Source organism: Moschus berezovskii, chromosome 7 (assembly GCF_049115385.1).
Source record: "Moschus berezovskii isolate FMDL1 chromosome 7, NW_MosBer_1.0, whole genome shotgun sequence".
NCBI lineage: Eukaryota > Metazoa > Chordata > Mammalia > Artiodactyla > Moschidae > Moschus > Moschus berezovskii.
The window spans coordinates 36,437,224-36,458,819 of NC_142466.1; the positions used below are offsets into that span (position 1 = coordinate 36,437,224).

Below are 21,596 nucleotides of genomic sequence, written 5' to 3' on the forward strand. Positions count from 1 at the left end.
TCACTTCATTTCTTTCATCTATAAAGACTGTCAACTTTCTTCTGGCTTTTCAAAAAGAAGAAATGACCCACACAAAGGAAATTAACGTTGTCAGAACCCGGACTAGAAGATTTGCCTCCAGAGGAGCAGGGAGGCCGCTCCCAGAGGGGTGTGCCCTAAAGGGTTAACTCCGGGGGGGTTCTCTAAATTTCCCCGACTTTACCTGTCTTCCCAGAACCAAAGCTCCCCCCTCCATCCCTGGCCTCCTCGACTCCCCCTCCTTCCCCACCGCCTTTCTTCTTTAGGCTCTTGGTTTACGGGGGCTGCAGCTGGTGGACTTGGCAGGCTCGCCTCATTAAGAGCGCTCTTTGAAAACGGACTGTGTTTGAGCATTTCCCTAATGAGGACAGGACGGGGTTAAAAAGTGACCATTTCATGGTTGACTTGAACCTGCCTACTTTTCTTGATGTGTCGTTGTGAAATGCTTGATGTGGATAACTCCCACTCGGTGAAGGAAAAAGTCACTAGTTCCTTCAAGTCCGCTGGTGGTGGTGGGGGGGGGTTCGCGTAAGGAAGGGGTGGGAAGAGCGGAGAGAACGAGATAGGAGAAAGTTGAAGGGAAAAAATCGAGAGGAGGCAAGCGAGAAAAAGAGGAAAGGGGAATCCGAGGAGAACCTCCTAACGGCTCCAGAGCACAGCTGGAAGTGGGGGCTGCCCCGCCCCCGGGCTGGGGCCTTCGAGTCCCCGTCGGGGGCCCCCGAGCTAGGTAGACGCGTCGCCCCTGGCACTCACTTTTCCCTCTCTCCATTGTCTGCACAGTCTTTGCTCCCACCTCTTCCCCACCCACCCCTGGCCGAAAACCGGAATTTGGGGGGCGGGGTGTACGTGTGTGTGTGTTTGTGTGTGTGTGCGCGCGCGCAGAAAGTGCGAGGCAAAGCGCCGGCCTCCACATCTCCGAAATCAAGTTCATTCACTCGGGGCCCGCGGCCCGCGGCGGGGTGAGGGCGGGGCCTCGCGCGGGAGCGAGGCGGGCGCGGCGGCCTCTGCAGGGCTCCGGAGACACACGCACCCCGCGCGCGCGCGCCCGCCCGCCCCGCAGCCCCAGGCGCGCCGCGGCCCCGCCCTGCCTGCACCCCGGCGGCGCGGGAGCCGCTTTCCGCCGGCGCCCCGGGCCCCGGGGAGGGGTGGGGATTGGGAGCGAGCCAGAGGAGCCGCGGGAGGAGGAGGACTAGGAGGAGGAGGGCGCAGGAGGCGGCGGCGCGGCCCGATCCTCCCGCTCCGAGCGAGGCCACGTGCACTGGGCACCCCCAAGGGAGGGCAGCAAACCGCGGCGAGGCGCGCCGCTTGTGCGGAGCTGCCCCGGGATGCGGGCCCGTGCTTGGGAGACCCCGGATGGGCCCCGTTCCCACCCGCTCCGGCGTGCCCCAACTATTTAAGTCCAAGTTCGTTCAGCCATCCCCCCTCCGTCTCCCCCTCCTGCTTCCAGCCGGCGGAATCGGCGGACCGCGCCCGCCCCGGGTGCGAGAGTCGGCGCCCCAGTCTGGGCCCCGGGGCGGTCTGGGTGTGAGGGAATTTTCCATTCGTTCCTTTCTTGGGCCCAGTTCGGCTCAGGGCTTCTCTCACTCGGAGGTTCCCGCGGCTTAAAGAGTCCGCAGCGAGCACCGAAATACCTTTTTCCAGGGCTGGTTTTCGGGGTGTGTACGTGTTGGGGGAAGGGCGCGGGACTTGCCCAAAGGGCGGAATGATCATCTATTTAAAATTAAAAAAAAAAAGTTGTGGTTCTATTGCAGTGGTATGAGAGCTTTAACAAATGAGTGAGAGAGAGAGGGAGAGAAGCAAGAGGAGGAGGAGGAAGGTGGGGGGCGGGGGGTGTGGAGAGGCTGGTGCAAAAGGAATGCGCGTTTGCAGGAGGAGGAGTAAAGCGATGATTGTGTAATTAAATAATAAAACAATCCTTAAGTCTGATTTGGAGAGAGCTCGAGCGGGGTCCAGAGGGTGGAACCGGTGAATTTTTCAACTTCCAAGTTTTGCAACGAAAGAAAGCGAGAGAGGGAGGGGAAAAAAAGAGCCCAGAGCAGAAAGAGAGGAGTTTGGAGCCGAGCGGGAGAGCGAGATTTATCGTTTGGGATTTTTCAGGAGCGCGTTCCGATACCCCCGGGCTCTGGGCAGCCGCGGCGGCAGCAGCAGCAGCCTCCTCGCTCGGCCGGGTCAGACGCGGGGCGAGGCGGGCGGCGGGCGGGCAGCCGGGCGTGGAGGAGTCGGCGCGGGCGGCGGCGGCTGCAGCCGGGGACCGCGCGCCGCGAACCTCTTCCGCCCGAGAGACCTGCGCTCGCGCCCCCTCCCTCACCCCGGCCTCTGCCGGCTCCCCCACCCACCCCGCCCCCACCCCGGCCCTCTGCCGCGCGCGCCCCGCCACCCGCGCGCACTCGCTCACGCTCCCCCCTCGCGCACACACATGGTCGGCTCGCGGCAAAGTTTCGCCTGCGATCGCCACTCCGGGATCCTGCCGCAGTGCTTGGGGCTGTAACCTTGAACTTTCCCAGCGCGGTGACACATTCTCCTCGCTCTCCCTCCCGCCCTCTCTCCTGCGCCCCCCTCCCCGCCTTTTTTAAAAAAGCATTTCACCACCAACCACCACCCCAATCCGACCCACACCGAACCTTCGCGCACCCCCTAGCCCCCAACAACAACAACAACAACAACAACTGCAAAACAGAAAACAAATCCCCAAACCCAGGCGAAAAGCAGCCAGCACCGGCGGCGGCGGCGGCGGCCTCGGCGAGCACGGCCAGCGCGCTCGGACTGCAGGAGGGTTAAAAGTGTAGATTGGATTTCACCCCGGGAAATCTAGCACGCCGAGTGAACTTGAATCTTTGGCTATTTAAGGAGGACTGGGTTTGTTGTGAAGTTGCGGTGATCCAGCGCAGAGCCCTGTCCTGATTGATCGCATCGCGGGGATCAGATGACTGTAAAATGAATAGATGAAATTCTTGCTTCTCGAAGATTTTCTTGGGCATCTCCGGGAAAGTGCGTTTTAAGGCGAAGTCATGATGTATTCTCCCATCTGTCTCACTCAGGTACATGTCTCAGTCGCTCTCTCGAGCTTTCTCTCTAGCCCGAAATGCCTTTGTTTTGTTGCTCTCGTCCGCGGACAACTAATGGTTTTAGTTAACCTCCGCACACCCCGGTAACCCAGCAGAAGAAGTGGTCCGGAGTTGCGGCGGGGTTTGCAGGGCGGCACCAGAGCCGGCGAGCGGCCCCTAGCTCACAGTCACCGTGCGCACCCAGCCCGGCGCCCTGGGCATGGAGAGCGGGTGCCCGCGTGCTGCCAGGGCGGCTGGGCCGGGCGAGGCCGCCAGGGATGGGCAGGGCCCGGGCCCGCGAGAGCTAGCCCCTGTGCGGCCCCTGGAGTGCTTGCTGCGCCCCTGCCCAGGGTGCCTGCTGCCTCTTTTGGTTGCTTGCGCGCCGAGGTGGACTCCGGCTTAGAGGAGCTTTGGGGGGCGGGGGGGACTGAGCCTTAATAAACAGGCAATGAACTTGGGCGAGGGGACTCCAGTAGGAGTCCTTGTGGGCGCCTCTGGACTCCGCTGCAGGCAGTGGGCGGGAGAAGAAGCGAGTTGAAGGTTGTGGTCCGGGGACCATTCCTTTCCTTAATTTGGGGATCTGAAACTCTAGTCCATCGCGATCCGCATTTTGAGGTTTCCAGTGACCACGCCACAAAGGCGATCTAGACGTGGACTCGAGTTAGTCGGTCGGGATGAAAGTTAAGGGACTTTTAAAACATGTTCATTTTGTGGAGTCCTGTTCATTTGACGATATTGGGGCGTAGGTTAGAAAGTAATGCTGGAAAAGTAAGGTCATTTTCAAAAATTCACTCTGAAAATTGTCCTAAGATTTCAGGTACAGTGTTATGAAATAAAATACTCGCTTTTTACTTTTACAAGAACACAATTTATATAATTTTAAACCGGTCGGTCAAATGGAAAAGTGGAGAGACCGAATAGACTTACCTGGGGGCGGCTTTCATTGCTGCCGGGCTAAGTAAGTAACTGACGACCTAACTAAATATCTTAGCCTAGAGTTGTTATTTGAAGCAGTGTTTTAAACCTCTAAAGGTGTGGGAGAGTTGACTGCAGCTTTTAGGAGACTATGTCACGATTAGTAATTGATAACCATTTTCTTTGACTTAAAAACTATAAACAGTTTAAGAAGTGTCCGCTAGTCTTAGGTGTGTTACAAGTTTTAAAAAATCCAGTATCATGATGATGCATTTTTGTAATGGACAAATGATTAAGATTTCAATTGTATGACAATTAGAAGCCATTGTGATTCAAAAGGACTGAGGCATTCATAAATTGTGAATGAAGATGAAAACAATGATAAGGCTTATTCAGTGATTGGATACAGTCCTGTAGCTTTTTGGCTGACACATTTTTTATTGTTTATATTTTGTTTGGCATCTGAGTATGATTAACTTAGATATGGCTATTTTCAGCAAGTAAACGTGCACTTTAATTTAACAAAACTGGAAAAAATGAGTTGCTGACCTATTTGTATTTTTAAGGCTGTGAATAATGACCAATAAATATGGTGATGAAACTGTTTCAGGTATAACGAATTGCCTTCAGTTGCAAAAGTTACCTTTCATACTACCCATCAGCAGGATTTTTTCCTCTTTCTGGTAAACCACATCCATTTGATATTATTTTTACATTATTGAAGCATAGTTCAAATAAAACAAATTGAGGTAAGCTTTTCACGTGCAAAGTGCTACACTACTTGCTCTCACCTGTAAATGATTGTTTTTCTGTATTGGTTCATATTTCCAGCATCGACTTTTCAGAAACATTGCTAGCAATTACATTGCATTTTTGGTTTCCTTTAGATATGAATCGAAAAGTCACTAGCTTTATCTAAATTTGTGTAAGTTAAAAATAATATTGTAGAATCATGACATATGGAATATTAGGAGCATGTATAGTATAGTCATTCAACTATCCTATTAATATTCAAGGATACATACTTACCAGCACTAATTCATGATGACTGATATTCTCTACTGTTTTAATAATGTAAATCTAGGTTGACATATTGAAACTGTTTTGGGGATTTAAGGCCTAGACTAGAAGAAAAAATTTTAGCTTTAGAATTCTCCCTTCAATATCTGTGTGACTTTATAGATAGTGTAAGGTGTTGCAGAAGTAATATTAACAATGTTACTTTGATATCAGACCAGTAGTTTAGTTTTGTATTACAGGAACTTAATAGCTGTAGCAAAACATTTTTTAGGATTATGCAAATACAAAATAGAGAAACATTCTTAATTGATTGAAAACTTTGTAAAGTGCTTTCGTTGTTGCAATAAGATATCTAGGCTTTAGAAAGAAGTTTCAGAAGAGGCTATAGTTGATATTTATCAAAGTGTTATTCAGAATTATAAGTACATGGATATAAATCTGTATTTTTACATCAGTATAAATCAGATGTAAAAAGAAAATTAAGCATCATATAGGATTTTGTATTTGCTTTTGCTAAAAATAATGTAAACCCTTAATAATGTAACTTTCACTTGGAATGATTGTATTGAATTTTTTTTCTTTCACTATTTTTCAGGTTCTGAAGGTATATTTATAAAAATTGTTTATTGTTAAATAGCAGTGCTCCAAGAACATCTAGTATTTACTCTTCTACCTCTATATTGGTCTAATTTTCCATCCCTTTCATGGAGACCACTGTTCCTGTGAAGAAAAATAAATATTTCCAGTGGAATTAGGACTATTTACTTTTATATTTGAAATTTGTAACTAGGTTATTTATTTTATCAGTTTAGTTCAATAAAGGAAGTTTGAAAAGGGAAAGAATTACTGAATGCCAATGTGTTTTAATAAAAATTCTGAAAGAGCAAGGTGGCCTATTACCTTAGCATAGAGACATTAGATATTAGCTTACTTAAATGCTTTGCTTTTTTAAAAAAATAATTTTCATAGTTGTTTATAGTGTTATTGTGATAACTTATTAATTAGGACATTTGAATACCTTAATCATTTTTTTGGTGAAGACAGGTTACTATGCTTCATACACATGCCATTCAAAATCACTATAGATATATTTCAACTCAGCATTAAAAAACAGTCATACTTGGGAGATAGTACTTTAGTCATGTTAATACAAAAATACATGTGACTTATTGAAAAACTCTACTTACCATTTTTTGAGGATATCTTCATGTCAGAAGTTAAGTGTTTTACTTGAAAGGAATTCACATAATAGTAAAGCCCTGAAAGATATATGTAAGGCTACTGTGGACTCAGAAAGTTTGCTGCTTCTATTTATCAAAAGAAAAAAACTATGTTTTAAAACATTACTTGGCAGCATTGGCAACAAGCTAAAGGCAACCTTAAAAAAGCAGTGTTTTGTGTGCATTTGCTAAGAAATTCCAAATTTAAGCCCTCAGTGTTGCATTTTGATTGTTTAAAATAAGCTGTTAAAATTTTGAAATCTATTACATGATAGACGATTAGAAACTCAAATGTAATCAAAGTTATATTTGAAGTCTTTATAAGAAAATGAAATGTTACTGAACATAGTAGTTAAGGATAAAAGTACTTGAGAGTTACCACATTGCTTAATATCTGTTGAAATAATACTGCATTTTTAAATAAAATAAATAAAATAATACTGCAAGGGTAAAGTGAGTGAGACAAAGCTCTTCCCACCGGCATATACTCTTTACGATTTCAAGGTTTTAGTTTGTGAGTATATATATGTAGGTTTTTAAATCATATCAATAAATCATAGGAGAAGTTAGATTATAGGAAGTGAGTTTCCAAAGCATGAGTCCACATTTCCTTGAGCAGGGTTTCCTCTTGCATATATTTCTAAGGGAGATAAACAAAGTTTTTGTAGTTACAGTGAACACTGAAAGCATGGCATCAGAAAGTGTATGGAGATAGGGAGGTCTTATCATGGGCTGTGGTTGCTGTGAGCAGGGCTGCCTTCCCACACAAAGAACAGATTGTGGTTTAACTCTTTCCATGGCCTAGTTTAATGTGCTCGCATAGTAACTGAATTGTTCAAGTCTCTGCTGGAAACTACTGATCGGTTTAATGATTTCCTCTATGGCATTTGGTTATGCCTCATGCTGTGATGTAATCATCTACATTCTGTATTGTTATAAAATTTTGATTTAGGCTGATCGTGCTCTCGGAACATTTCACGGCAATATGTTAAAACACTTGAAAATTGCATTATTGATCGGATGGGATGTATAACTCTTCCGGATCCGAACTATAGACTGGAAGCATGCCGCAATCTTTAACACAAACTGAATATGATCTTGAAAATGAATTCGTAACTCTATGGGAGTTTGGGGGCATCTTCTTTGTTAGAGAGTCATTCATGATATTTTCATCATTTTTACCTGATGGAATTCATCAGACTGCTGATTAGATAGAATTTATTCCATATAGTTCAGGGTGACCAGTACTAGGCTGTCAATTCTAACTTGGGATATAAGTAGTTAGAGAAAGTTATTTTGCGGTTGAGGTGACGATACAGTGACCAGAAAAGTGGCTGTGGTGGAAGTTCTCATTTGTTTCAGATCTGGCCTCATTGCCCACGTTCAGTGTGCACATCCTGGATGTTAAGCTCTTTCTCGGAACAGTAATAGGCCTGAGCTTAGGAGACAGGTTTTACCTATGGCAGGAAGTAATGCAACACTGACTGCTTTGGGAAGTAGCTTGGAATAACTGTAGGTGCAGATTATCTGCCACTCTTAGCTGCCTCTCTGCCTTACAAAAGGCTTAGATGAAACAGGCAGGAAAGAGGCAGGAGCCTAAGGTAAACCACTTAATTCACTAGACGGGATCTCTCCACGTGCAGATTCAGGAGCCCATGCCTATGTGCACCCACGTGCAGATTCAGGAGCCCATGCCTATGTGCACCCACAGCCCTGTCCGAGAATTCAGACGTGTAGCAAATGAATTGTATTGATTCCACAAAAGCAGGGAGTGACCAGCGGTGCACTCCTGGTGTCACCCTGCCACCGCATACAGAGACACAAAGAATGTAAAGTTGGTGCCAAGTTGCCATTTTTCATTGTTCACCTCAGATTGATTTTTAAGGGTTTTAGAATAATTGCCATACTCATGTGATCCGTTAACAAATTAACTGACTCAGTGGGGCTTCAGACTCTATAGGAAGAGCTGCTGGAAGAACATCCGAGTCAATTCTGTTTTCAACTTTAGAAACTTTTATTTAAAAATGCGAGAGCGTGTCTGTGGATCTGTGAGAGAGTAAGAGTGTACATGCGTGTATATTTATGTGTGTGTGTGTGTGTGTGTGTTGGGGGCTAGTGTTGCTGGTGGAGGGAGGGAATGTGCTGCTCCAAGTATGGAAACCTTCTGTTCAGGACACCGATACGACAAGCTGTGTCCTTTGCCCACTTTCCCTCACCGTATACCAGTTTCTCTAGTTACCACTCCTGGAATGGTGCTGTTTCAGTGTTGGAATGTTGGACGTTTGATAAGAAAATGGATCAAGTTTAATGGCGCATGCTCTTTGTGCCACCAGCAGCCTCTTGCTGAGAGCATGCTCCAAAAGCGGGAACTGTGTGGCATTACACTGAGCATCTATATGCTTTGTGTTTCTGTGCCACAGAGAAGAGAAATGAACTGTGCCATCGCTCCTGCCTTCTGAACAGCTCTGCTCCGATTAAAAAAAAAAAAAACTCACTGTGTTCTTTGTAAAATGGTACTGCTTAGTGTTAGTTGGTCAATCAAATATTTAAATGTTGAATTAGGTGCCAAGCACCTTGGTTGCTTATGTTTTAAAGAATATAGGATGCATGGTGGGAATGAGGGGGATGGGGCCAGAGTGGAAATACAAACATGAATCTTTATTCTTTTTTTTTTTTTTTTTTTAGGAGGGAGAATCAACCTGTGAGTCTTGGTGGAAAAGGGGCAGCTTGGCATACTTTATTTTCTTCTGGTCCTGCTATTTTGATAATTTTAAATAAGAAAAGAATGTTATTTTTATGTGTAACTTTTGGTACTGAATTGGGAATGGGTTGTGGTCTGATGATTTGGAGCCTTTAGCAAACTAAACTGACCATGTATGTCTTGTTTTTCCCTCTCATCTTCCACAGGATGAATTTCACCCATTCATCGAGGCACTACTTCCACACGTCCGTGCAATCGCCTATACTTGGTTCAACCTGCAGGCTCGGAAACGCAAGTACTTTAAAAAGCATGAGAAGCGAATGTCAAAGGATGAAGAAAGAGCAGTCAAAGATGAGCTTCTCAGCGAAAAGCCTGAAATCAAACAGAAGTGGGCTTCCAGGCTCCTGGCCAAACTGCGCAAAGATATCCGCCAGGAGTACCGAGAGGACTTTGTGCTCACCGTGACTGGCAAGAAGCACCCGTGCTGTGTCTTATCCAATCCTGACCAGAAGGGTAAGATTAGGAGAATCGACTGCCTGCGACAGGCAGACAAAGTCTGGCGTCTGGATCTAGTCATGGTGATCCTGTTCAAAGGCATCCCCTTGGAAAGTACCGATGGAGAGCGGCTCATGAAATCCCCACATTGCACAAACCCAGCACTTTGTGTCCAGCCACATCATATCACAGTATCAGTTAAGGAGCTTGATTTGTTTTTGGCATACTACGTGCAGGAGCAAGGTAGGAGCAGATTGTTCTTTCTTCTAGCCCGGCACACATTGCCCGCAGACCCCACGCACAGAGCACCTGGCTTGGGTTAGATGGTTCTGGAGGCCCCTAGGTCTCTTGTTCACCTGATCTGGGGAGAGTGGCATGCCCCTATTCCTCCACTTGCTTGTCCACTGCCATGTGCAAGCCATGGAAATACACGTGGAGCTTTCCTACCTGGGAAGGCGTGGATATTTAAAGACCACAAAGAGATGCGTTTTCAAATGTCTTTGAAATAATACACTTTTTCAAAGACACAGGATAATCTGAAAACTATAGTTGATTACACTTCGCTCTTTGTCCTCGGCTACATTCTTTACGTCTAGGCATCTTTTGCCAGTTTGAAAATGTAACTTGATTTATGAATAGTCAAACTGTTCTTTAACAGTCTTTGTATTAGTTTCCTAACTAACGAGGTAGATGAACTTTGTTCACGAATCCAGTGCTACTGCACTGAAAAATAGAATGAACATTTCCTATTACAGAATGCTTAAGACAGCCAGTATCAGAAAGTGTATCTTACGTAGACTTAGATTTATTTAATTTAAATATTTCTATCAACACCTACTTTTGATTGTGTAATATTCGCTGTAGATTAAACGGATTATAGTTCTTGTTTAAATAATTTATGTTCTAATATTCTCCCAGAGTGACTTGGGAACACTTAATACTGTCCGTTTACTTGAATGTAAATTCATGAAACTTACCAAGGAGAGAAGTCGCAGCTCTCCTTAGAGAACAAAAACAGAAAGTAGACTGGTTACGCTGGTTTAAAATAAATCTCAAAAAGAATGCAGAAACTGCATACCATACCTATTTTAAAAAAATCCTTGATAAAGAGAGTGGGGTGAATGTTGCCTGAATAATTTAAAAATAGGTGATATTTTTTGCTGAGTGTTTTCTGGGTTCATGAAATATGTTTATTATTTTTATTTTTCTTAATATATTTCCTTTAAGAGGTGAGAATTTCTTTACTTCAAATAAATTTATCGATATATATTGGTGTGCTTGTATTAGCAACAGTCCATAGTAAAACATTAAAAATAAAAACCTACTGAGAGTGGACTGTAGTTTAATCTACCGTAGTTGGTGGGTCATTTCTTAACTTGGCCAGGTGGTAGGGAAAGTGGCCTGCAGATAGCCAGGTGGCAGATGGTTATCTGATGTTTGTTATGTAAGTGTGGGATATAGTCAATGGTATGAACTTCATCATCCCAAAATATAAAATATCAGAATTACTCTTTTGACTTAGAAATCTAGATATTACTATGTGTTTTTTTTTTCTTTACATTTCCTTGGTATAGTCTTAGAGATATGCTTAAAAGTTATCTAAACATTTCTAGTTTGATTTTAAATAATGGTGCTTGAGATCATACATTTGGAAATATTTTTTTTTTTAAATAAAAGATTGCATATACTATTTCTATATGTTTAAAAGTTAAAATTGAATTAGTGACGGTTTGGGAAAAAATATATTTTTTCCCTGTGTGTCCTAAAATAAAAACTCATTAGCACATGACACCTAATTTGACTGACAGCTGTCTAGGAGGTGACATTATAAGGTGGGCTGTATATATGTGTTGGATTGACTGTAAATGTGTTGCAACTCTGTCATGAAAGTCAAGACTGGAAGTAAAGTTTTAGAAAGTGGGTTATGTAACTTTTTAGTGCAGGGAGAGAAGATTTGCAAGCACTTCACTGCTGCTTGCATTTTAACTTGCTTGAAGGCTATTCCTTGAGGTGTGCACACAGGTACATTTGCTCCTGGGGCAGGCAGCCAACTGTCTTGGTTGATGAACTGACAATAAAGAACATAGCCTTTGGATCTGGGAAGATAGATTGAAGAAAGAAAAATGCATAAATGCCTTCTGCATTGCACCATCGGTCATGATAGTTGTAAAGTTTTAAGCAACTCTTGGAGACCACATTTTCAGATAAAAAATTCATTTTGTTGTTGTTTTGAGTCTCATTTTGAAAACCTTTCATTATCTTACACTGTGCACCTAATTTATATCTTCTGTTACTTGTGAATGCATTATATCTTTATAATATCTGATGGCGCTTTCTTTGAAAAAGTCACTTCAAGATGCTTTTGTGTTTTCCCTTTTTCAGAATTTATATATTTTTCCTTTGGTCAAATGTAGGTTAATTATGTATTTTTGCAGTGCAGTTGGTTGAAGAGAGCATTTTAAAAGACTGATCTGTAGTCAATCAGAGAGCTGCATATCTCCCATCGTGACTTTTTATTTCTCCTCTAAGTGCATGAAAACCCACTTAAGTCTATTTTATTAATCAGGTAAAGAAGTATAAAGAAAACCGCACGAGAAAAACCAGAAAAGAAAAATGTAATGTTTGCAACAGAATGAGCAACAGAATTACCTTTCCCCCCTTTTTCCTTTCTTTCCCCACTTCTAAACGACTGGGAGGAAAACATGAGAAAGAACAGAGAGAATGCCAAAGATGGTTGCCACTGGCACCAGGATTGGCATCGGACCCTCTTTGTTTAGCTCAGGATGCCTGTGATTTGTTAGTTGGCATCCGCATTGCAGTGTGGAGTGATGTTACAATATATTGACAATTTCCAGATCTAGAAATGTCAATAGTCCTCTTGGTTATTTATACAAGATCACAAACTGCATATCTTCTGGAGAATGAAATAAAGACCAGCAAATAATAAAGTTCATTGTTGACCAACTTCCTATGCTTTTTTCCCTCTTTCTCTTTTGGTTCAACCCACACTTTTATTTATTTATTTTTTCATGCCCAGCAGCTTCAGCCTCATCTTTTTTTTTTGAAATGTGGAAAGAGTTACTAGAGCTTTGACACAAGCTATAGTGCTACATCTGCATCTGATACAGTTTTGGGGAGAATGTATGCATTTTGAAATCATTTCTGATATATAGTTCATTAGGCATTTGCATCCCATGGCCGCAAGGCAGGATTTCCTTTAAAGCGAAATCTCTTTGTTATTCAGTCTCTCCTGTGCCTAGAGTCTGGTTGACCGCAATTTAGTCCATTTTTCTATTGCTCTGTGTTTAGGAAAGAGTCATAGTCAATATAGTCATTTATTAAATGATGCTACCCCCACTTTACCTAAAATACACACATCATGTGGGAGTCCCTGAGTTTAAATCCATAAAATCATTTGACGGTATTGATTCAGAGGGCTGCGCTTCGGCTGTTTCGTTGCTACAAGAACCGCCATTTTGTTTGTGAAGTGCCAGGCGAGGGGGAAAAAAAAGGCAGACACTGTGCTGGATGCCAATAACGGTTGCCAGTGGCACCGAGGTTGGCATCAGACCCTCTTTGTCTAGTTGCTGAATGCCTTTGATTCGTTGGTTGGCATCCGCATTGCAGTGGGCACACTGGAAAGTTTTTGACAATCCCTGAATGAAAGCTGCTTGCTTGTTTGCTGCAGCAAACCTTAGCTGGTAGAAAACCCTTCCTTTTATTTTTATTTTTTTGGGATTCCTTTTTTTCTTTTTAAGATGATGACAGATGAAAGGAAAAAAACAGCTCTAAAGTGCCCTCCATTTTCCCCAAGATATTAAAGATGTCCAATGATTCTTGGGCAGGTGGTACCTATTTCCCATATTGTCTTTGTTATTGCCTTCTTGAAAGCAAAGCAAAAAAAAAAAAAAAAGACAAAAACCAGGCAGGCCTTGCCCAGTACACCTTCTCAGGACAGAAGTGGACTGTGGGATGCCCGGTGTGCTCTGGGAAGGGTGTGGAGGGCTAGCTGGCTGCAGTGACATGGAATGCATTTGCCAGGACTGGCTGTGGCTTTCAGTCACATCACTGCTTATTTCTTAGGCAATTTCTAGTTCCTTCAGTTTCTACACTTCCAAATTTTATAGTAAGCCATTGAGAGGACTTTTTTTTTTTTCTAGTTAGTAATGTGTAACAGTGTAAATGCTAAAAAAAAAAGAAAAAAAGAAAAAATGAGAGAACCTTCATGAGGAAACATGACACCAGGAAGACCAACAAAAAGGCCGAAATAATTTTGGTTGAAGTTTCCTGGATAGTTTGCATGAACATTGGTTTCCAGTTAACCATCGTTATCACAATTAATAAGAAGGATTAGCAGGCTGCACAGAAGGAAGTCTGGCCTGTGGAAGCCTTGAGTGGCCACTCTGTCTGAAGGGGAAAAAGGCAGGGTGGGCTGGGCTAGGTGGGCTGGGCTTTGTCTGAGGGAAGAGCTTTGAGGAAAGAGAGAGGTCATAACACACTGAGAAGTTTGGAGATCTCAAGAGAGTAACTGTTGTCATGAATTTACCAGATTCGAGTTTCAACTCAGCCTGACTGATTTTTGAACTGTACTTTGCACTCCTGTTAAACATGTTTTGGAGTGCTAGAGAGAGGCCCGGAACCTTATGGCTCTCATGAGAGAAGAGTTTCCGTTTTAGCCTGGTGGAATCCTTAAAATTGTGGATGGCAACTTCTGTTGTTTTATTGGTAAATGATATGATAATCAAAGTACATTTTGAAGTTGTGAAAAAATGTGACTTGTTTACAGGGGGAGTTGTAATCATTATTATTGTGTTTGAAATAGAATCCTTCCGGGTTGTCACATATTATTAGAGAGGAAGCTAATGCTAACAATCATCTTCCTCCCTCAGTTACTGACTTTTAGAATTCTTTTGGGTAACAATTATTATTTTTTTTAATGAAAAGCTTAAGTAGATAATTGTTTGCAAGTTGACAGAATATTTTACCATTTTAATAAATTTTGCTTCATTTGCAAATTTTTTTTGGTATTTCCCATTACAGGGAAAATGAAGCTTTCATAATTTGTTAACATGAGGCTGCTCTCCAGGATGATTTGGTGTGCTTATATTGTGAAATGCTCAGAAAGCATGACGTTTGTATGCATGTTTGATTTAGGGGAACCCTGTTAAGTTTTCCCATCTAGCATCCTGTCCTTGACTGAACTCATGAACTCTGTGCACATTTGTTTGCATTCTGGCTCTCGCACAATTCGCCAGATAAAGAAGGGCTCTTACTGGCATGTCTTGCTCCTAGGCTTAATGAGACCTTTGTGGGAACACATATTGTAAGATAAGATACTTAGCAATTTTCTCGCTGATAAGGAGAAAACACAATCCGAGAGGCCAGAAGTTCGCCCTCTCGGCCATGATGTTCCCGCCCTAAGATAGTTTTGCTGGACAGTTCAAGAGTCAAACTCTGAGGCCCCAGTTGCCAGCTGGGAGAGCCTGGCATCTGTGTTCTGATGTGGCAAACTAAGCTCTTGCATTGCTCTTCAAATGATCTCACTTTTCAAAGGGAAAGGGGAGAGAGAGAAATAGAGAAAGAAATAGAAGGAGGGAGGGAGAGAGAGGTATGATATTTGTTGTATCAATTATGATTTTCAGGTATTTAAAAAGTACATAACCATCCAGTTTCTGGAGGCAGCAAAGGTCAATAAAATACCCTGCTGACAGCATTAGGTGTCTCTCCCCACCTTATTCCTTCTCACCATATAGACAGCACTGCATATCTTGTAATAAAAAAAAATATTCAACTAGATTATGTGTTTAGATTTTAGATTTAGTGCACCCTGCTTCTTGGGTGGGAAAATAACTCCATATGCAAAGGAACCAAAATGATGTTCATTTTTCAGGAATACTGGTTATTTGGGGAAGCAGTGCAATGACAGGAGATGATGGTTAGGTCTCTCAGAGGGTGCTCCCTAACAGATAAAGAGTGTGTGCCTGTGGCCCAGCTGGGCAGGAGCCACTGAAGGAAACCTGTCGCCATGGCTTCAGGCTTCAATTCTTTAAAGTTTCTGTTTTGTAAGTGGTGCCTGAGAGGTCTGTCCACCCATCTCTGTCCTATAGATTTCATAGGATTTTTTATTTACTTTCTTGTTCTTCCCTAAATTTGGAATTTACGAGGAGACTGCCAAAAGGAAATTAAAGTTTTAATCCACCGTTAACTTTTTCCTCTTAAGTTTGGCACTATAATTTGGAACAACAATCCAAGATATCTAACTAGTAATGTCTGTCTCCTCATAAACTTTCATTCTGCTTGATTGAACTAAAAAACTAGACCAGTGGGCTTAAGAAACTGTTTTATGACACTCTTATTCTTGCCATCCCTGCCGACCAGTTGGAATTTCAGCCCCTGAAGAGGGAGGGACCCAATGAGAAGCTGAGCCAGAATTATCTGGAGCTGTTAAAAGTTGAGATAAGTTTTCTGTCATCTCAGTGGCTTACATGGTGACTGACTTTATAGTCTAAGGGCTTATTACTGCTTTTTTGGAAGGTTAAGGTTTTTAGAGAGTGGAAATAGCCTATGAGATGCTCATTAAAGTAGGGAATTACTACATACCTGAAAAAGATGGGCAAAGGCAAGGGTGATCCCTGGGTCTGAAACTGACTTTGGGTGGAAGTGTCTCTTCAGTGGATGAAAGAGTGGATTTTCTAGTTTGAAGCTGAGGAAAGTTTGACTTGTGACTCTTGAAGAGTCTGTTAGTCTGTGTGTTGTGACAGAGAAAATGATCAGTTGATGTTGTGTTCAAAGCAAAGTTTTCCAGCCTTTCTTCCTTCCATCCTCGTGTCAGAGGAATAATTTTAGAAATCTCAGAGAACTAGTGGTTATGCGATGGGAAACGGGCGTTGTTACGGTTGCACTGCTGGCCAAGCAGAGCCAGAGGGGAGCTTCCTCTTCAAGCTCACTTTTCTCTGGCAATGTGGTGTATCATCTCGTTTTAAAATACATTCTTGGGTCCTTGAACTCTAATGATGTGATGTGGTTAATTTCACTGAATTCTGTTGTTGGGATTTAGCATAGAGAATAAATCACCGCACTGCAGAGAACTTGTGAACGTTAAGTGTGTCTCTTGGAGGAAGGAGTCTGTGGGATTAGTTTGTGTTAGACTGGATGTTACAGGATGTGAAGCTAATGGGACTTGAATGCTTGGGCATTTTAGTTGTTATATTATTCAGAAAATTGGAAAAAATGACCACCAATTAACCAATGAGGTGAAAAGACCTTGAGGCTGAATTGAAGGCCACACATACAAGAAAAAAAAAATCTTCAAAAATTTATATCAAGCAATGTTCTAAGAGTGGAATGCAAATTATTCTTGCACATAAATGTATTGTATATAATAAAACAGTTAGATACACATATTCTCACTGTTTATGATGATAGTTTAAACAGGACAGCATTGATGAATCACAGATGAATTAAAGAACTCTGAATAAAGACTATATAATTGAAAATATGGGGTGATGGATGAAGTAATTTTACTAGCTGAGAGTTGCCTGGAGGTTGTTTATTTTCAGAATCCCATTTTAAGGCAGTTCAGAGCATGTAGTAAGTTATGGATGAAGAACAAATCAGTTGAAAATGGGATTTGTTTAAACAAGCACAAAAAAGGAAAATAAGAATTGCCTTTGAGAAAAAATTCCTTAAATATATTGCAATTTTTAAAATTCAGGTTAGCTTCAACGCCATGTCTCAAAGTAGAAAATTCAATAATTAGTATTGAGTTGAATTATATAATACATGTGTCTCCAACAAAACTGCACAAAAGCATTTAATAAGCATCATATTGTGACACTACTATACTGATGCAGTTGAAGCTGAAGATTTTTTTTTAAGGCTTCAGTTTTTCAAAACTCATATTGGAAAAAAGTACATGGAGAAAGTTATTGTTGTTAACAGGGAATGGTAGAGCTTAGGACGAAAATCTGATCATGAGCACAGATGTTAGGACGGTTATTTGAAATAGGGTATATTCTGTAATTCATGTGAGTAGGGGATTACATTTATGTCCATGTTAATAACATGAGTATGTCAATATGAAGTCTATACCCCTCTATTAGTGAATTTGAAAGTGTGAAAAATGTTCCTGCTTAGGACAACTTGTATTTTATTATTCTGACATCTGCAGTTTCTGGATGGATTACCTTAAATTTGCTATGCTATGTTAAAAGCCTTGTTTTATGAGGTCGGTCTCAGCTTCTGGCCTTGGTGTCAGGAACCCTGCTACGTGATGCAACTTGCCTTGTTAGGTTTAATTGACCAAAGCTGATGTGTTAAAACAATTCATTTGTGCTGTAACTTATGCCCTGGCTAAGTTGCTACCTGAATCCTTTGACCTTGACTTGTCTGGGTCATGAAATGGCTGCAAGCTGTTTGACCTTTCTATTGTGTAGTAATGTCAGTGTTTCCTCTTATTCTTTTATGGTAATAGCTGACAAAAAGCCCCAGCCCTGACTTTACACCCCAGTGGATTCCAGGCCTCCCTCCGCAGCAGCCACGTCTTCTGTTTGACATGGTCTAGCCGTAGAAGTGACTTTCTTTTGTTTGCTGACAGAGATGGGAACAAATTTGCAGCCCTCATTGCTCTAGGAAGTGGGGGATAGTCTTCGGGCATTTAGAGAAATTTGAATTCCTTTTGCTTAGATGTTCAGTTTTCATGTTTTATGATTACTCATATCACCATTTCCCTTCCCCCTCTCTTCCAAGGTTGGCTTTTCAGCTTTTTATATTTATGGTTTCCTTAATAATTACTTTTCAACATTTTCAGCTGTTACAATAAAAATACTTTATTGTCACTATATAGAGTAAGACTGGTAAACTTAGTCATGCTTTGGGTTAGTGTAGGTCCTAAAATGATTTGACTTTGAAACTTCACCTCTTAAACTTGTCTGGAAAAAGCTGTATGCTAAACATGTAGGATTAGAACAAATTTTTTAAGAAGTGAGAGTCATGTTGTAACTTTATATATTCCATCTTATAGTTTTAGGGGAAACCTATTCTTATGACTTAGATGGCTATATTTCAAAACATTAGTGAACCATTAGTAAATTTGAAGTTTTTCTTTCTCTGGGGACATTTGCCAGCATGTGAAATTCAGTGTTTATTTTAACAAATATTAAAATTGTTTTTTCCCTTCTTTATGAAACCCTCCTATGCAAAAATAGAGAATTTTTACCTCTGTTCTCTTCCGAAGCAGTGAAATAATTTTATTTTTAAAATATTGGAAATGCCTTCTAAAATGTTAAAACACAGATATTTTTATCCTACCAAATTTTTCTTTGCCAAATATGACATTGTAGTTCTTGATTTTTTTCCTATATTTGCCAGATTAAATATTTAAAATCCAAGCTGTTGCATTTTATTTTTAAATTATTAGAGGGAAAGAGGAAGTTTGAGTTAGAATGTGCATTTCCTTCCTTGTGTGTCCCATACTGTTTATCCATGTGTGTGGATACACTGACAGACGAGAGACAGTGTGGCCCAGGCACTAGAACCTTGCAAAAAGGCATGTGATTTTTCTATTCCCATTTTTAAAATATCTGAAATGGCAGGTGAGATGGTTTTTCTTTTTCTTGATTCTTGCTGTTTTAAATGATTTTTTTCCCCAGGAATGTTCACAGAATCAAGGAATTTAAATGCTTTTCAGCATTGTGTTGATAATCCAGCATCCTGGGACCCAAAGAAGGAGGGTGAATGAAACAATCTGCTTTTAGTCAATAGCCTCAGTTTCTCTCTCTCAGTTTCAAATCTAGACTTGAAAGCACCTCTCAGGCCTTTCTGCTCGTTCAGTGGTGTTCTTAGCGTTAGAGCCAACATAGAATCGTGTTGGGATGTGGTTAGTGGGCTAATCGGTCATATGCAGTGGGACTGTGGTACAAGAACAGTGGACCAGCCCCCAAGGGTTTAAAAAATGTCTGCGATTTCTTCCAGAAATCTGCCTCAGTTCCTCCACTGAAATGATTTATAACAGATCTCAGCTGCTGAGCTAAAGAGCGGAAGTTCCTGGATCTTGGGTAATTGATGTGTGTGTGTGTGTGTTTGTGTCTCGCAGACAGAGGAGAAAAAAGAAGTATGGCTCAGATCTTGCAGGAATTACTTAAGAAGGATGGTTCATTCACAGGTTGAAGGGTAAATAACATACCATTTAAAATATTCTGTTAGCTTTAGATTTTGGATTCCTTCACGGTTCAGCATATCTCCCTTCTTCCTGGCTTTTAGTTTCCATACAGCACAGGAAAATAAGTGCATTAATCAGACATTTCATTCTGGATTTGGTTCTGCTCTTCATCACTTTTTGTGACCTTGGCTAAGTCACTGAAACTCCGTGTGCCTTAGTTTTCTGTTTTGTAAAATGGGGTTAGGATGCCTACTTCACAGGACAGTTTTAGGATTACATGAAGTAATTCACATAAGCAAAAGCTATAATGTTAGTAAGAGTGATGCTTGCTCTGTATAAAGCAATATGGCATAATGTAGACATCTAGAGAAAATACCCAGTAGTGAAGAGAATGTGTGATTAGGTGTTGCTGCAAGGGCTTGTCAATTAGTTTGGGTGTATCTCAAGTGATAAGACATTCCAAGGAGAAAATGAAAGTCCTGAGTACGGTGGTGTGTGTAGATATTTGTTAGTAGGTGCATGAGGTTAGCTAGTTGTGTGTGGTTTTTAGATTAGTTTAAATTAGAATTAGTGTATAGTTTTAGCAATCTTTTATGTCAGACTTACCAGACAGTTAATTTCTTGATCAATCTAGGAGTCACTGAAAGGAAGGAGTACTTTTATTAGTGGCTCTTTGAGTAAATAAAAAAAAACTTTATTATTTTGTGTCAAATGAAGGGTATCCTAGGAAGTTCTTGTATTGATAATTCATTGCACTCCAGTGAAAACATAAAACTTATATATATATATATATATATATATATAAATAAGTAAAATGAAATGGGCACCAGCTGGGAGAACTCCACTTATGTTTTACATTTGGTGGGACAGAAGTGGTGATGATATGGACTGGATTGGTCTTGAGGAAGAAGCTGCTGGTTTTTAGAATCTTAGGTCTGAGACTGTGTTATTTAGAAATGATATCTAGTTGGGTCAAAATTCACAATGCTTCATTAGTTACATGAATTGTTTTGATTTTATTGCCACTGAAAATCTTCCTCCTTAAGTCAGTCTTTCTCACTCGTCCTTTTTAGGGTGTTAAGAACATTAATTAAATAATCTTAAGGGGAAAAAAGTTAATATTTCTTACTTAAAATGATGCACTTTTTCTAAGAACATCTGAAAACCACATGGGAAGTGGTTGAAACATTCTCTTCTCCTCAGATTTGGGATTAACCTTTGAATGTTGTGGTTCTGGTTGGTTGGATCTGGGTGGTCCTGAAATCTCTCTGATGGCCAGATTTTTCTTGGGGAAGCAGTCATGGTGCTTCTTGTCCGTGGACTGTGGATTGCTTCCCTGCGTTACTTTGTACAGCAGGTTTGGAAAGTGGACAGTTTGCCCTTACCCATAGTCTCTACCAGGGAAATACCTTAAAATGCATGTCACACTGCTGCAGTGAAAAAAAAGATTCCTATTCTTCTGTGAAGCATTTTATAATAATACTTAGGAGTTCTGACCAGGAGTTAATAGGAGAAGTTCCCTCACTGTTTGTTCGTCTGTTAAACAGTAACTGGGGTATGCAGAAAGTAGAATCAGAACATTGATTATCAGCTGGCTTAGATCCTGGCACATCATTTTTAATAATCTGTGTCTTGACTTTTCTTTTTGAGATCTTACCTGGTGTTCAGTTGCTCTTCTGTTCAAAATCAAGAAGCGTGTATTTTAGTACATGACAAATGTACAACCCCAATTTTTTGACATATGTAAACTGGATTGCTCTTGATGGCAGAGGGATTTGGTATTTTGTCTTTCTACTGTGAAAAGCTTTGTTTACACTTAGGATTTAAAGTTGATATGGACTTGAAATGGGAATGCATATATGATTCTTAAATACTGGTTGCCTTTTTTTAGCCTCCTGGGGATGCTAACATGTTTCTTTAAATTTCCTGATGGTAAAGCATTAGTATTTTTGGTTAGATGTATAGTTATCATGTAACAGTGTCTGTTCTATTTACAGTGTCCAAGTAAAGGAAAAGCTGCTTAT

General features: G+C 41.4%; 1 protein-coding gene across 6 annotated transcripts in view; it reads left to right on the plus strand.

Annotated features, from left to right (window-relative positions):
• The first annotated feature begins 2,918 nt into the window (after positions 1–2,918).
• The window catches only part of NFIB (nuclear factor I B), a 261,129-nt gene continuing 242,451 nt past the window's right edge, over positions 2,919–21,596 (plus strand). For all 6 annotated transcript variants that reach the window (XM_055428211.2, XM_055428214.2, XM_055428215.2 and 3 more), the window contains exons 1-2: positions 2,919–3,056; positions 9,125–9,656. In XM_055428211.2, coding sequence (XP_055284186.1) covers positions 3,027–3,056; positions 9,125–9,656 — 562 coding nt within the window. In that variant the 5' untranslated portion in view covers positions 2,919–3,026. The remainder of the gene's footprint in view (positions 3,057–9,124; positions 9,657–21,596) is intronic.